The following is a 17,063-nucleotide window of genomic DNA, read 5'->3' on the forward strand; positions in this document are numbered from 1 at the left end:
ATACAACGCGATGGGTGTGTATTTATAAACAACAATGAACATCGCTGTTCCTCGGTGAAATTGGCCAAACAGTCCAGAGAGAGAGAGAGAGAGAGAGAGAGAGAGAGAGAGAGAGAGAGACCTACAAATCGTTGGAGCTGCTGCGTGTGTATAATCAATTAACTCATTCAAACGTAAATAAATACCTGATGCAACGCTTTGAAATAGCCAATAACAGTCTTTATTGTGTGAATGAGGTTTAATTTTTTACATATTTTTCAATTTCTTACAATAACATCGATAAATAAACTATAGCTTTTCTTTAAAAAACTTCAAGATTTGGAAAGCTACTCGCACGGTTATTGTACTTGGCAATAATCAATTTTTATAGCTAATAAATGCAGTAAAGACATTAAAAAGCTTCGATTATGTACAGTTCACGCCTGGCATATGCCAGGTACGCTTGCAAAGTGCACTCTTGGACAAAATTATTCGTGCACGCCTACGTGGAATGGCGATTATTTTTTAAAAATATATGCACTGATATGTATTTTCCTACCGTTTCAGTTGGTTCTCTAATTGTCAGCCAGAAAAACGCACGCGTGCGCAGCCGTAGCACATGCACCAAAAAAAAAAAATTAACTATAATAAATTACTCGGAGATCGCGACAACGATGCACTTGGTGGTGGTCACTATACTCTTCGTATTCTCTCTCATAAATTTGTGCTTAATTCGATCGAGAGAGATTCCGCGTGATCGTGAGATCGTGTATCGCGTTAAAGTGTATAATAGTTTCTCGCGTATATAATTCCCCTTTTCGCTAAAGGTGGGAGTAAAAGACTGACCGACGACAAGGACGGACTTGGCACGACGCACGACTCTATGCACACACGCACAGTGCCGGTGCGCGGCGCGTTACGTCGACGTCGGCGACGACGGCTGCGAAAAGTGCGCCGCCGACGACTGCCGTTGGGTACTATTATACTCTACGCGCGGCGAATCAACTTGTTGCGCGCGCCTAGCGCCAATTTTAGATGTCATTTACCCCGGCGTGGCCGAGCGCGTTGGTGGTACCGTCTTCGTGATGTTACCTCAAGTTATTGCTGCCACAAGAGCAAGTACTTGAGATCGCTCGATGTACTTCATTTTTCCTTTAAATCTGCGAATTTACGTAATTTCGAAACCGTTGTCATTTCTGCGTACTCGTCGTAGTAACACCTATCCGGAGCTGTGCAGCCAAACGGCGAATGGTTCGTAATTCTTTATTCCAGGGAGATCGAAATCAATGGGCCAATACAACAGAAGCAGGAGGTAAGTTCTGGCGCGGCTTCTTGGCAAGTAAGTGGAACAAAATAGCCTGAACAAGCTAGGACCCAATCGCCACACGGCTCGTCGCAGCGGCAGCCTCCGATGCCAGCTTGTCACTTCATAACGATCTGAAAGGTACAAAAAGAAGAGACGAGCAAGAAAGTTGAAGCGAGTATCAGGGCGTAGGTATATACATATAATATAAATGCTGCTGCTGCTGTATAAATGTATGCGTACCTCGGTATAACTCGGTATAGGATCTATAAGGAATGTGTCTCGTGGCTGTCAAACAGGTTCGAGGAGTAGGCGAGGGAGCTCCTCCAGCACCAGAAGAAGAGGAGAGACACGAAGGCTCTGCTGCCTGCGCTATTTTACATATCCATACGCATAATAAATAAATAATAAGCGAGAGGCGGTGGCAGAGCATCGTCTAGTGGCGGCTTATCTCTCTCACTCTCGGGATATGCAGCTGCAGCTTCGAATGTCGTTGGCCTACGGTAGTGCACACTCTACGCTCCGGTTACCTTCATTACGCGGGGGTCATTAACATTCGATAAGCGTGGGAGAGCGAGCCGATATCCTTCGAGCTTTCTCGTCTCAATCTGGTATAGTTACTGATTAAAGCTCGGCCGAATTTTACAGCCACTGTCGCTTCTTCGTTTTATTCTTGCTTCTTCGAGGGATCCACCCTTTGTAGCACGAGCGGGCGTCGAAAGTAAGTTATTAAAGCATGAGGCTGCAACAGAAAAGCCATGAAAATGAATTAAAAAAGTCATGGAAGGTAATTACAAGGCAGGGCTCGCGATATATACACAAGTAGTCTAGCTAGCGGAGACGGTAGTTGGCCTGGGTGTTTTACGATTCTAATGATACGCGCGCGGAGCTGCTGCTGCTGCTGCAACAACGATAAACCGAAATAACCCGCGAGAGCTGAGAGCCCGACTTTTTATCTCGCGGCATAAAGTTCGCGTAGTGGTAGCAGTAATTCGATTCCATCGTCGTCGACGTCGTTATTACGCGAGGCTCGTAGTGCTCCGACCGCTACTCCACCGGCCGCACGCGCCGCAATAAATACAGCTCCAACTGCACATTGGCCTGTTGCTGCTGCTTCGGATTACCTTCCACCACCACCACTACCACCCCCCGAATTTAATGATACTTTACGTTACTGATTTATATGGCGCGCGAGGGGGCATTAAAATCGCTGCTGCGTCGCGTTTCGTTGTTATTATTATTATTGTTGTATACGAAAAACGAGACGCGCCGCGACGACGTTTCGCCCCGGCTTGTTTTGACGCACGGGCCTCGCGCGATTATTATTTTTCAATACGAGTAGCCGTACTTATATACGTATAGGAGAAAGGAGAGAGAGAGAGAGGGAAGCAAAGCAAAGAAAAAAAAAAGGAGGCGAGGAATGTCTCTCGGAGAAGGTACGAAAGCTCACCTCCTCGCTCAACTGCAGTGTACAGTACTCTGCGGCGCATATTATGTAGGCATATTATGTGTGGCATATACGAGCGCGCGACTTTTTATTAGCCCTGGCTCGTAACTGCAGCAGAGAGAGAGAGAGAGATGAGTTTTAGCCGCGCCTAATTAAGACCTCTTCTTCCTCCTAAGCCTTTATATATCCAAAGGCCTGTTGTCGTCATCGTCGGCGCCGCCATTGCTTGTGCCTCGTACGGCACGTAATAATGATAATAACGTATTATAAAAGCGTGTTTTTAAAGGCATCGACGCGCGGCGGCGGCATATATAGCGTCGTTTAACGGGCCCGTTAAAAAGTCGCGTCGCGCATATATGCATGCAGAACGATAAGCCGTTCTCCAGTCATTGCGCAATTTGATGGGCGAAAAATTATACTATCGCGCGCGCGAGCGTTAAAGAAAAATAAAATCGGCAGAAAAAAAAGGAAACGCTTATATTAAGCTGCTTACTTATATACTTGTTTACATTATTCGTTCACGAAGCTGCTGCGACGCGAGCGAGCGAGATGCCGCCGCAAAACGCGTGTAAATATAATTGAAGAAATTCATTCCGCGAGGAAGAGAGGATATTATAATGCCGATTGTCCATGTTGTGCTTTCTGTTGTGTCGTGCCCGTGCCCGCGACGACGAGAGATAGGCAGCAACGACGACGACGACGACGACGACTTGATTTGCACTCGCGGCGAACATTACAAGATGACGACACGAGACGACGCCAAATGTGCGTCGTTAATTTTGAATTGTTGCGGTCACGGTGGCCGCGAAAGACAGAGATAGAGGCAATTTTCCCCGCTTTGTTTTTGTCGCTCGCGCGCGCGTCCGACGGCTGTGTGTATATGTCCTTGTTTGTGTGTTTTTCTCGAGAAGAACTGCCACACACACACGTATACTCTTCCCGCGAGGAGCTCTGGACTCCTATTAAGAGGAGTGTAGCGCGATATCCTACAACTGCACACGCACGCACACACACGTACACGACACTTGGGATAACTGGTGTTGAAATCGCATTATGGACGAGAGCATCGTCGGAATGTCTCGCGCGCGCGCGACTCGCTTCGATGCCCCCTGCACAAGTCAACAAGTGCACACGGCACAAAAACAATTGCCGCGCGACCACCCCTGTAACGACGTATCTTTATACATATACGAGAAGATATAGCGAACGGCGATGGTCGTCGAGTTATCTTTCTTCCTCTCGCGTGTTTTCTTTAGAGGAACGTAGTATAACCATCGGCTCGATTTATGTATCCTTGCGTTTCTATACTAGAGCACCTCGCGAGGGCTTACTACCTTCGGTGTAGAATCCACTTGACTTCCGTAGGCACAATTTCTTCTGTTACTCAAAGAATTTTTAATACAAACTGACTCCGATAACAGCTCCAATACTGCCTTCGAAATTCTTGACGTCGAATACTCAAAAATCTGACGATGCGCGGCGGCGAGATCGAAAATCCGTTTCTAGATTCGAACGCGACATCTTACCGCATTCGAGCGCACTACGCTGTCGATACTCGCCGTCTAGGTGGCGCAAGCTACTGGACAACCGCTCGGAACACGAAAACGCAGTGACTCGTGCATAGAACGCATACAGTATACGATAGCCGAGACGTTCCAAAATACGAGAGAAAACGAGGGGTGGGGGAGATCGACTCTGGCAAGTCTCATGGCTGTTCCAAGCGCGTAGAACTGTACACAGAGGCGCTTCCGTATGCTTGTGGTTGTGTACACACGACGCGTAAAATCTTTCGGGTGGTTATAATAAACGCCGTTCCAGCTCGTGATACACATAACACAGGCAGCAGCAAGCGTCTACTCTGTATACCGTACACACTGTTGTAGCGTCACCATTGCGGGCTCGTGGTGATGCTACGTTTTCAATCATGTTGACTACGGCTTGACAGCAGTATTTACCGTAGCGTCAACCAGAGAGAGGCCCATACAACTCAGTTTTATAATACAATATAAGTGCGTGTGTGCGAGCGAGCATCGCAGCAGTGAGGTTCGGCACGCGCGCGCGTGCATAACACACGATATTTATTTCGTCTCATGTGTGCTGTGTGAAAAGCGAGCGCAGCAGCATCATGACGACCAACAACAGTGTATCTGCCAATGGTTTCGCCAACCAGCCCAATTCTACCCCTCATGGTGAGTTATCGTTAACGGCTTCTTATTTTTTCGATCGATGCCCCGAGTCGTATCTAAATTTTTTTTCCATTCTAAACAGCCGAAGCAACGGTACTCGGGCTGGCTTCGCCCAAAAAGTCCAAAGACTCGGAGCTGCAGATGCTCATGGAAAAGTTACGCTCCAAGGTCAGCAGCTTCAAACCCTTGGCCGAGACTGCCAAGAGCATAAGGATGGCCATGCTCGTACGTACATTGACTTTTCCTCTCGTAACATAACCTATCGTGGTAGGAAATTTTCTCATTGCTTTTCTTTTCTCCGATCAGGATAAGCGCTTTGGACTCGACAGCGTGGAAAAGAGCCAGTTACAAAAGTCCCTGGACATGCTGCAACATTCCATTAAAGTTACTACCTTGCAGTCTATGGTGGAGCGTCTCGAGAGTTTATCAAGACAGTTAGGGTATGTTTTGTTATCATAACGTAGCGTTATGTAGCTGAAATATGTAGCTCAGTCATGTTTTAATTATAACTGGGTTATTGAGCTACCACTTCAAACTGTACATATTGCAAACCTTTCTCATAATATTATTAATTGATTGTGTAAAATTTTCATTTTTTACTTAGGTTGAAGTTTACGATTCCCAATACATCAAATGGTCCCTGCACTGAGCTCTTTATATCATCAGACATGTTTTATTTAGAGATCATACTGGAACCTTCTGGTGTTGTGAGAGATGTCAAAATACATCACGAAGGAAAAGCTGAACAACAGAGTTGCGAAGATCTTGTTTCTTGTCTGACAAATGGAGATTTCGTTGATTTTACTGCCCAACTAGAAGGTTTAGCATCAATATATCAGTTAAATGCTGATAAAAAAGTTAAGTGTAAAGCGTTTAGTGCTTTGCAATCCTTAGAAACTGATTTAGAGATTTTAGCTCAAACTCAAACCTTCATCAAAGAACCATTTAATCTGGTGCACAAGTGTCCTGTTGGTAAGTGAATTTAAAATATAATCATTCATATTCTATTTATTTACATAAAAAAGTCATTTCATATTTGATATATTTTTAGGCATTCTTGAAAAAAGGAAAGGAGGCCACGCTATGAAATTAACGTATTTTGTTTCACCTTATGATCTAATAGACATAGAAAAAAAGACGTGTGAGCCATTGAGCTTGGAAGCTGTGATATCGAAAAAAGTCGGCCATTCTGTCACTGTATGTATGGAGGGATCTACTGCCCATAGGTTACCAACATCTAGTATTATAACAGTTGACCGAAGTCCTACTGGTATAAGGTAAGAAAATATCATACTAAACTTCTTTGGATAATATTTTTGTGAATAAATTTGTCTTTTATTAAATTTTAATCAAAATAACGAGTAATAATTGTCTTTTATTTATTTACAGTAAACCTGATTATGCTGTATTAATGGGCTCTAATTCTTCAATGTTACCAGCCTGTTTTGTTCTCAAATTATCTGAAAAAATGCCAATATGTTTGGAATTATTGAGGCGCATCCAAAAAGATACAGATCTTGAGTGTACAGATGTTTCACCAGCTGGACCCTTATTAAGTATGATTGTACAGCATGCTAGTGATAAACAATTAGATTGTAAAAATAATAAAGGATTATCAGTTGTAAGTATTTCATATCAACATGACTTCAGTAACATTCATTTTGTGAATATATTCATTTATTTGTATCTTTGCAGAGTCTTCCAGATCAACAGCATTGCTATTTTATGACTGAAAATAGTAACATGCAAGGTGTACTAGTAGGCAGTATTCCATTCACACATCCAGCCCATGTTCCGAAAATTTTAGTTCATCTTAGGCAGCAAGCTTTATTCAACACTCTTATTTCAAGCTGTGTGAGACCAATGGCTCGTCATGATTATAATCATTCAACAACCATTTTGGAAGTTAGTGCCTTATCCTGGCAATGTATATCTGTCAGTTTGGAGCATCCATTTGAAGAAACACTTGCTACTGCAGAACTTGATCTTTCAGGAATATCTGCTTTGAAATGTAAACTGTATGGTGTTAATGCCAACAACAGTGAAAAAACTTCTGAACTGGCTGGCAAAGTGCTTCAGCGTTGTCTCAGCATTCCTTTGACTATGCGTACTTTAATTAAAGCATGGGAGGGTCGAACTTATAATCTTAATTCCACCAACACAAACGGCAATTTTAATGGTGGTCTTGGTTCTAATGGGCGACCTGAACCAAATAATGGACAACCACCTCAACACAATGGAACAAATAATGCTGATTTTATGAATGGAGAAATTAAGATTAAGCAAGAGCCTAACACAGGTGGAATGAATGGTGGGACACGTCAACATCAACAATTACAAAATATTCAGCAGCAGCAGTCTTTTTTAGATGCCGGAGCGGAGAATAGTATCGGGTTCCCTGCATTTTCCGGCGTTGCCGATACAGTTACTTCATCTGTAAGTTCTCCTGGATTATCAACTGGCAGTCAAGCTACTGGCAAAAAAGTACGAAAACAAAAATCGGAAACGTCATCTTTGTGGAAAAGTATTAAACGAGAGCCTAGTGAAATGTCATTGGAGAGCTCTAGTTTAGATTCTACTCCTCTTGGTACGCCCAAAGAGGAAAATCGAACACCAACTCCAACAAGCACTGATTCATCCAATATGGATGCAACAGACAGTTCGATTGTTATCAAAAATTCAGATATCGATAGCACAAAAAGCGATATAGTAACGATTGATACATCTATCGAGCGAAAAATCAAAAAAGAAAAGCTTACATCTAGTGTACTCGAAGACACAAAAGCTCTTGTTTCTCCTTCAGTAAGCATAACTCCAGTTACTAATCAAAGCGCAAGTTTACAACAGAATATGCCTCAAGGTAGTCAACAAAGTAATTATAATGCCATGTTGAGCAGTATGGGACTGGAGAGGCGGCCTGGAATAGAAATCATACCTATTACATCCATTTCTCAAGCTCAGTTGCCCAGCTCAATCACAATAACAGCAATTACTAATCCCAACAAACCTTCATCGTCTTCATCCTCGTCGTCGTCTTCGTCGTCATCGTCGTCGTCCACTGTAGGCGATGATCGAAGCAAAGATCGTAAAAGTAGCAAAAGTAGCAGCAGCAGTAGCAGTAGTCGGAGTATAGAAGAAAAACTTAGATTAGAAAAAAAAAGAAAACGAAAACACGAGTCATCTAGTCCGTCGATGGGACCACCGGAAAAGTTACCTTTTAAACAGGATTCGTCATCGAAGCCCGCGTCGTCGATTAGCATAAAACCAGCTGAATCACCTCCTACTTCGCGACCAACATCACCTGCAATGGCAAATATACGAAAATACAGTTCATCGCCGAGTGGTATGATGATGATGGGAAAGTCGAGTCCTACTCCAGGTTTGAAACAATCGCCCGTTGGTGCTGGTAAACCAAGTCCCAAGCATTCGCCGGTTTACAGTAGCCCTAAGCACATGAGCTCCATGCCACCCAGTAGCAGTCCGAAATCCATTTCCTCTCCGAAACACGGCAATTCTGGAAGTTCGGGCAAACCCAGCATGTCAACGCTCAAGTCAGCATCGAGCAGTAGCTCGGCATCATCGAAGAGCGACGGGACTAAAGCTAAAGTATCTTCCGGAATGTCATCTTCGTCATCGGCGTCGTCTTCCTCGTCATTATCTACGTCTGGGCTTACTTTAACTCCTGTACCTTCGTCGTCTTCGACGTTATCGTCAACATCGAGCTCCTTGATGAACAAAGATAAAGAGAGGAAACCCGGTATGTTTGGTTCTAGCAGTCCAGGACACCAAAGTCCCAAGTCAAAAAGTTCAGTACCCAAGGTGAAGACTCCTGAAACAGAACAAGGCAATGGGGGTCGTTCCGAAAGTTCCACGCCACCCGCCGCTGATCCGAGTAAATCATCTATCAATCAGCAGCAGGCCCAGGCTAGAAATCGCAAAGGCTCTCTCAGTGCCGTGATCGAAAATCTCAAGCTGAAGCATTCGAGCGACGAGTCGACCGTACCAAGCGGTAGTGGTACCGCTCCTGCTCCAACTGCGAGCGCGCCCGGTGTCAAAACTGGCGAAACGAAGAATCCGACCGAATACATGGTTAAACCAAGCTCCGATGGCATAAAATTGACCATCAACAAAACCAGAACGAAGGACGCGAAAAGCAACAGTTCCAGCAGCAAACTATCCCAAGGCAGCAATCCATCTACCAGTGCATCGACTTCCTCCTCGGGTTCTGGTAATGGATCTCCGAAGCTTTACACTGGCCTGAAGCACGGAGTCTCCTCTGGGCCGAGCTCGTCGAAGAAACCAATGGGCCAAACCTTGACAAAGGTTCTACCTTGCTTTTTTTCGCTAAACATTCGTAATTATGCTGTTTTGCAAAAGACAGAATTAATTAAGACACAGACTGCTCTGGCCTTTTAAATAAAATTATTTAAAATAAATAGTTACTTTGTTTATCGGTTTGATGTAGAGTCGCATGAAAGATTCATCATCCAATCGATATTATGTACAGATTACACTGCCAATCAACACAAAAAAGCTTCACTTGAATTGTGATTGAATTGGATTGCGAAATCATGGTCCAAATGTGTTTGTGAAGATTATAAATATACTTTTATATGTGCCAATAAAAGCTTAATTTACTAAAATCTTTTTTTCTTTTAATTTTTTTCTATTTGGAAAGAGTCATGATTTCATTATTTGATACGATTATTTTCATACCTCATTCTGTAGTCAGTAGTACGTTACTGTTCATTTTACATGAGGTATTATTTATTTGATTGAAAAATATATCTAAAGAAAAAATGTGTGCTATTCAGAATAGTGTGAATCAAATTCTTTTTTTTTTTTTTTTAACGTACGCAAAAATATTTATCAAAATCTCAATGATATTATTTTATGTTAAACTGTAAAGGTCCGCTCATCGTCTCCACTTGTCACCGGTAGCAGCCGGAGTTCCATGGGCGGTCCAAAGGTAGCCAAGGCAAATCCGGGCTCGAACCTCCTGAGCTCGAGCAGCAGTAGTAGTTTCAGTAAATCCGCATCGAACAAGGGATTTTCCACGTTGGCCAAAGTAGGCGCCCTGACGCCGGCTCACATAGCGCGTGCTCGTGAAAAGGCCCGCTTCAAGTCGGGCGAAAAGTTGTCGAGCTCGAAAGAGAACGAGAGCGAAAAACCGTTTAAGCTCATGCCGGCTCACGTGTCTCTGGGAAGCGGTCTCTCGGCTCTGCCTGGCTTCCCGTCTCAGCTCGTAGAGGGTCTCGTGAAAACGCTAGATACCACATTTCAAATACCAAAAATATCGGCCAGAGTCAACGCAGCCGACGCGGGTGGCGACAAAAGATCCGTCGACAAGGTCGATTCTAGTGCTGGTAAATCATCGTCCGCGAGCAAGAGCGTCGAGCAGCTCCCCGCTCACTCGGACGTTCCGACGAATCTGTCGATGCAGATGAACGATCGATCCAAGGTTGAGTCGAACGCGGCTCGACAGTACTACGGCGGATCGAATCCGAGCACTAAAGACGGCCACGACGGCAATTCAGGATGTTTGAATCTCAGCAAATCTTCAGATACTAAGAAACCGGTAGGTATCTACACTGAAGCCCATAATTTTACCCATCACACAAGCCATAGTTGACTTTTACTTATTTTTTAATTTTTATTTTGTTATCATTTCATAAAAATTAATTTTTTTTTTATGAAAAATTTTTTATTTTTTACTAATTACGACACAAAACCCCACACACTCTGCCATAAACAGAGTAGTAGGAGAAATTATTTTCGTTATGGTAAAAATTAGATGGAGCCCTTGTCGTCGCCGGTAACCGTACCCGCGAACAATACGCCGCCGACGACCTCGCAAGAGGCGGCCGAGATGCTGCTGGATTTTTCCACGCCGAAGGAGTCCTCCTCCTCGGCGAAACAACAACAACCGCAACAACAACAACAATCACAACCACAACCACAACAACAGCAACAACCCTTGGCAGCGTTGACTTACACGCCGCCGTCGTCGTCACCTCTGCGCAAGAACGCCACGCCACCGCCGCCGCCTCCTCCGCCTCCGCCGTTGCCGCCACCGCTGCCTCCACCGGCGGTGGTGAGCGCTGTGTCACCGCTGAGCAGCTTTCCGCAGAGCCCGTCCGTGAGCCTGCATATCGTGAAAAGTCCAGCGCCGTCGCCGAGGGTCATACCGCTGTCGCCGCACTCGGCCTCGCCTTGCATCACCGACGACGAGCTCATGGACGAGGCACTTGTCGGTAGGTGCTGATGATCGTTAGCTTCGGAGACACTATCATTATCGCTATCATCACGCTTGTATTCATATTAGACGTTTAGTTAGGTTTGACCACTCACCGCATTAACAAGTATATTATTAATAATAATCATGGGAGTTGTGCTCTTCGTATATTAAAAAAAAGAAATCTTCTCATTCATTAGCTTTAGTGCATCATAACACCACTTGATTAACACGATGTTCGATGTGCCTCTGACTAACGATATTACCGACCAATTTTACACAGCATCGGATTAATCATCGCACCCCTCATTGATCGAACTTGATAATAAATCACTGAACTTGTTCATTATTTTTCTATTCTATTTGTAGGTTCTTGATAACTTGAAGAAGTACAGTATACTAGTACCGTTGTCTATACTTCATTTACTACTTCAGCACTCGAAGATTATAAAAAATTTATATATTTTGACGTACGTAAATACTCTCTACGTAAATATAATCATGGTTGTGTAATAATAAGCATATAACAAAGCCAAATGGGTTAAAAGTGAAGATTAAATGGGCGAAGATATACATAGATGACAATCATGTGTAAGGAAAAGTATCCATGACTATTGTCGATTCGACGCAAGAGTACAACCTCGCAAAATTACTCGAACCATAAGTGCGACTCTGTTGAAAGATTTTTAATGTGAAAATTCGATTCGATGACGAAAATAATTGTTAACATTTTTCTTAAAAAAAAGGCCTGCTCAGGAGTAGGCGGATAAGTGTATTTTTCTTTGTATTAAAAAAAAATCAAAAAACAACTCAGATTAATTATACAATTACACTTGAAAACTAAAGCCTCTACGCGAGCGACGTTCCAAAATTATATCGCTTTTCGACAAAGCTGAATCAAATTGATCTAAAAAGAATGTATTATATTTGAAATCGTTTAGTTTTATATTATACATATGAATACAAATCGACTGGCGGTTTCAATTAGTAATTAGGACAAAAAGATACAAATGAATGTATAGAGAATATATATTATGTAAATATATTTATAAATACGAATCAATATTACCGCGATTATTGATGCGTTTTATTATTTATTACCTGCGCAAGGTTTAAATTTATTTATCAAATTGTAAAAAAGTTGTTTATTTTTATCAATTCGTATATATCGTTATATACCCGCTGCTCGACGACGAATGATCAAATGTATACGAGCCGATCGCTAAATTATTTTTTTTGTAATCATGAATTTATTTACACAACATGCATGGTACACAGACACACACATATACACAAACACAGATTGATATACTATATTTATGACTTTTTATTGTGCATGGAGAATTTTTTCTTTCTTTTTTTTTCTTCGAAGTCAGATGTATAAATTTCACCGTGACGAATAAGAAAATAAATGTTATAACTGAAAACCGTTGAATTATGTTATTATTTGTAAATCCTCTCTCGCTCGTCGATACGCGAGCTTGAGCAATCAACTATTTTAATGCGTCCGCTTATATGAAGCAGGAAACTTTGTGATGTGTGTGACGCGCGGTAAATAGTGAGTGGAATTCCAGCTCCCACAATGTAAATGATAAATATAAACTTCGCGAAGACTGGAAAACTCAGGAGACCGATAAATTACGTAAACAGTGCGGTGCTCTTATTTCATTATTATGCGTGCGCGCGCGGAAAACACAAAAACCCAAAGTTTTTCCTCCTCGCCTCGTCTGCGCGCCGAGTTTTTCCCTTTATAATCGGCCGGCGTTCGCCTCGAGCTCGTCAGTCTTGGCTCGTATCTTCATCATGTCAGTGACAACGCTTGGTTTGAATATTTTCTTATTGGTCGCGCTGCTCGGCAGCGCCTCGGCCGCCTTCTTCTGCGACACCGCGGTTCTCGGCTTCCAGTCGCATCTTCCCCGAGACACGAGTAATCTCGGCAACGGACCGGTTCGCTATTACCAGCGGGCCCACGGCAACGGCCGCACCGAAGTCATGGAGGCGCTCATCGAGCCCAAACACCTGAACAAGGGCTCGGCACCGAACAAGGCCGCTCGAGACTACGCGCACCGAATGGGCAAGGCCAACGACGACGCCGGCCACATACTGGCCGCCCGACTCGGCGGATCCGGAACCGACTTGAGGAACATCTTCCCCCAGAGTAAGAACATCAATCGGGGCGTGTGGGCGCAGGCCGAGGCCGACGTGGCCAACGCCGTGCAAAAGTACAAGAAGATCCATTACGTTGTGAATCTCATCTACAAGGACCAGAAGGCCACGAGGCCCTATCAGATCAATTACAAGGTGACCAAGCCCGACGGCGGGGTACTGTTCTGCAACGACGTAGTGAATCCCAATTAAATGAAATTTCGATGTGTGTTTTTTTTTTTTTTTAACGGTATATAATCTATTTGTAACATATTCGAAAAAAAATAAACTGTACACTCGAAGAAATAATACATTATTATCCTATAATATAACGATCATAGCTTTAACGATTAATGGCACCCGCATATACACATATGAATATAATCAACAACAAAAATATACATAATATATGTATCTCGGATCTTTCTCTCTCTCCCTCGATTATTATCTACATGTAACCCACTGTGGAGTTTCGACACGTCCAGCTCCTCGGCATGAGTAAATCTCTCATATGTCCCTGATAAGGCGGACAATGGGCCCTTGCGTAGTACTCCATGGAGTAGAGACTGAACAGCAGCCCGGTGCCGGTGAACAGACTCCACCAGATGAAGACGTTGCCGTCGACCTTGGAGTGCTTCTTGGTGAGAAAGACCAGCAGCACGCCCATTATGCCGAACGACACGAACATGACCGGGTAGAAGAATCCGAAGGCGAAGGCGAGTATGTACTCGTGCACTATGGCCGATATGTAGAACACGGCCAGGGTGGCCGGGAGCTTTTTGCCCCTCGTCGCGTGATACACGTCCTTGTAGACGTACTCGTACAGCCAGTCGTGCACGGGGATGTTCCAGAGCCGATAGTAGGCGTCGAACGAGGTGCTGTTCCACCAGTCCTTGTAGAATTGACGATCGGCGAAGCGCAGCAGCTCGGCGAAGAGATTCTGGGTGGAGTGGAGGACGCAGTAGAAGCCGAAGAGAAACATGACCAAGCCCGGGAGCATGAAGGAGAAGGTGGTCATGACGGCGAGCTTGGGCTCGAATATGTCGCGGCCGTACTTGTCGAACGGGGGCAGGATGAAGCGCTCGAAGATGAAGGATACGTAGAAGATGGTCATGCAGATCTCGAGCAGGTTCCAAAGGGCGACTCGCCAGCGGATAGTCGCTAGCCTATATAAAAACATTATTTAAAATTTTTAACGCACCGCTCTGATTAATTAATCACGATCGTAAGTACCTTGGATACTCGTCGCGGTATATGAGGGTCGGCGCGAAGAAGAAGTAGAGAAACTTGGAGAATTCCGGACAGCCGACCACCGCGGCTTCTTTGTCCTCTCCGTCCACCTTGTCCTTTTTACTCGACAACATCCTGGTCGCGTTGGTGCGCACGAAGGCGTAGGTCTTCATCAGCATGCGCACCTGCTCCATCATGAGCAGCAGACTGGACGCGGGTGGCAGTCGTTCCAGCACACACAGTCTCGCCGGTAAATAAATAAAAGCGGCTTGTTGCACGAGGAGTGTCAGACAGGCCAGGAAGTCGATCGATCCCCGTTGCAACGCTGCGCAAAAAGAGGTAAATAAAAGAGGTAATCTTTTCCTTCAAATCCATCGATCGAATGTAATCTTACCATTTGCCGCGGGTATCTCTCGCCGTTTCCTCGCCCAGAGCTGAAATCCTTGATGAGTGGCGAACGTCGATCCGGCCATGAGCAGCCAAGCCACGAGCACCTTGTCGATCTGTCCGAAGCCGGCTTTGATGGTTTTCAGGCCGAGATGGGTCTCGCCCTGCTCGAGCACGTCCTGCACCGCGGTGTTGGTCACCAGCACGATCAGCATGACCACGAAGATGTTGTAGATCGTCTTGATGTGATTGATCTTGAGGAGATCGGTGAGGTACGAGTTTCTGGGCAGAAAGACCTTGGTGGCGAGCTGTCCCTTTCTGCGTCTCGCGTCGTCGCTCCTGTACACCATCGTGAAAATAGAAAAAAAAATAATGTCAATTCGTCTCTTCTTTATTTCCAAGGTACAGCTAGATATAGTGGCTCTCTTACGCGACTTTTTCCGGGCTGCCGTTGCGAAAGAGCTGGAGCTCCGCCTGGGTCATGGTGTTGATGCTGAGCCGAGCCATCACCTCGTCCATCATGCAGTTGAGCTTGTGGCTGAGATCGCTGATGGTGCTCTGGCGCATCTCGCTCATGCGCTTCTTCAGATTGTCCATGCATTCCTCGTCGAGGACGACGCTGCTCTGGCGCGACAGTCTCGGCGCTGCTGTAAAAATTCGGCTGATTAAAAAAAAATACCGAAATATTTATCGTATCGAGGCTGACGTGCGTAAAACGCATAGGTACGACGATCGTCGCTATCCACGTGCACTTTACGCAGACTCGAGAGTAACTGTACGTGAAGGGCTTTCGACCTTGACCCGTGAATTAAATCGCGCGTTTATATATAAATTTTAACTCGTTGATTGATCTGGATCGCGCGCGGATGAACTCCGGAGCGTACCGAAAGTTTCCGCTGCGTCCCAGCACACGTGGTGATCGGAGTACATTTTTTTTTAGTAAGTCAAATACGTAGCGATCGATCGACCGATTGTCGCGCGTCCCAAATTCGGTCACCCACACGCGCCTAAGTTTCGCGATTTTACAGATAAAAAAAAATTAAATAAATCAGGCGACTATAAAAAATAAATCAAAAAACCGTACCCGCAACGGGGATCGCTCCATTGGACCGACTGTGATCGCGACTCGGAGGCGTGTGCTCGGTGCTGCTGTCGTTGCTGCTGATGCTATCGGAATTGATGCCATTGGAGCTCATGGTGTCGTCGATGAGGTGCTTGCGATCGGCCAGCGACACGAAGCAGCTGCACGGCTGGGCGATGGCGAATTTCGGCAGGAAATTCTTCAGGCAGCTCTTGGGCGATCTCAGACAGTGCGGGCAGATGTTGCTCTCTTCTTCTGCTGATGCTACCGATGCTGGTGTTGTTACTGCTACGTCGACGTCGGATGCGACGATCTGTTCCTTGCCTTGGGGGCTCGGGCTCATATCTTCATTTCGCGCGCGCCGATTGCACACGATTATTATTCCACACGAAACACACAACAAACAAACAAACGCGCACGAGCTGCTGCAGTTCCTTCGTAGCGTTGCGCGTTTACGCACTACCGTCTCGATCGTACACGAGCCGCGATTTACGCGCGCGAACGAGTTCGAGCCGATCTATTATAGCCTGTACGCAGGCAGTAGCACTCGATCGTCTCTGATCCCCACCGAGAGAGCTTAGGCTTATCATAGAATTATTACATGTGTGCCCTATACACCGCTGCTATGTACACGCGCGCGGGCTACGATACTCTGATTTTGATTAATAATAATATGCCTCGGGGAAGAGAGAGCGAGAGATAATCGAATTTTTACGTACAAACGTGCGTAATAATCGCGAGTGCGGTACCCGAGAGACACTTGTCCGATATACAGTAAATGAATCGCTTCGAGTCGTGTACGCATCTACATAACAGCAACGTGTGTAGTACGACGCGAAAGTGATTCACGTATTAAATTCTTTTCTCTCTGTCTCCCTCTTACTCTGGCTTACTCATCTCTTTCGGCAGGTGTACAATTGCACGATTTATACACAAACAAACCGCGCGAGTGAGTACAGGCGCACTCGCGCGACGAGTAGCTGCGGTTCATTATCTCGACAGCTATAATAGCGCGTGTTCGACGCGGAGACTTTAATATAATACATTATATTGTAATCGATGATCGCGGC

The 17,063-nt window shown here is 44.9% G+C and overlaps 2 protein-coding genes and 1 long non-coding RNA gene across 5 annotated transcripts; 1 reads left to right on the forward strand and 2 right to left on the reverse strand.

Moving 5' to 3' along the window:
- Nucleotides 1–311: 311 nt before the first annotated feature.
- On the reverse strand, nucleotides 312–4,191 carry LOC106651677. The gene is made up of 3 exons (XR_001339357.2): nucleotides 4,064–4,191; nucleotides 1,526–2,024; nucleotides 312–1,416 (listed from the first exon to the last, which is right to left on the reverse strand). It is a non-coding gene; the product is annotated as an uncharacterized LOC106651677 (long non-coding RNA).
- A 283-nt stretch (nucleotides 4,192–4,474) lies between these two features.
- LOC106651696 (mediator of RNA polymerase II transcription subunit 1) lies at nucleotides 4,475–12,577 on the forward strand. 2 transcript variants are annotated; one of them, XM_014370338.2, is made up of 10 exons: nucleotides 4,475–4,918; nucleotides 4,998–5,140; nucleotides 5,222–5,355; nucleotides 5,520–5,887; nucleotides 5,967–6,192; nucleotides 6,305–6,536; nucleotides 6,611–9,238; nucleotides 9,825–10,493; nucleotides 10,710–11,169; nucleotides 11,520–12,577. In XM_014370338.2, the coding sequence occupies exons 1-10, from the start codon at nucleotides 4,855–4,857 to the stop codon at nucleotides 11,525–11,527; spliced, it is 4,932 nt and encodes a 1,643-aa protein (XP_014225824.1). In that variant the 5' UTR covers nucleotides 4,475–4,854; the 3' UTR covers nucleotides 11,528–12,577. The 2 variants fall into 2 exon arrangements, with proteins under 2 accessions (XP_014225824.1, XP_014225832.1); XM_014370346.2 differs by lacking the exon at nucleotides 11,520–12,577 and having other exon boundaries at nucleotides 4,476–4,918; nucleotides 10,671–10,795.
- Nucleotides 12,578–13,526: 949 nt separating this feature from the next.
- On the reverse strand, nucleotides 13,527–16,807 carry LOC106651706 (sterol O-acyltransferase 1). Of its 2 annotated transcripts, none has more exons than XM_014370354.2 (5): nucleotides 15,997–16,807; nucleotides 15,343–15,556; nucleotides 14,920–15,251; nucleotides 14,529–14,850; nucleotides 13,527–14,461 (listed from the first exon to the last, which is right to left on the reverse strand). In XM_014370354.2, exons 1-5 carry the CDS (start codon nucleotides 16,334–16,336, stop codon nucleotides 13,744–13,746), a joined length of 1,926 nt encoding a protein of 641 aa, XP_014225840.1. In that variant the 5' UTR covers nucleotides 16,337–16,807; the 3' UTR covers nucleotides 13,527–13,743. The 2 variants fall into 2 exon arrangements, with proteins under 2 accessions (XP_014225840.1, XP_014225837.1); XM_014370351.2 differs by having other exon boundaries at nucleotides 15,343–15,559.
- Nucleotides 16,808–17,063: the final 256 nt, after the last annotated feature.

This window comes from Trichogramma pretiosum, unplaced genomic scaffold (genome assembly GCF_000599845.2).
Source record: "Trichogramma pretiosum strain Unisexual culture from Peru unplaced genomic scaffold, Tpre_2.0 scaffold160, whole genome shotgun sequence".
NCBI classification, from domain to species: domain Eukaryota; kingdom Metazoa; phylum Arthropoda; class Insecta; order Hymenoptera; family Trichogrammatidae; genus Trichogramma; species Trichogramma pretiosum.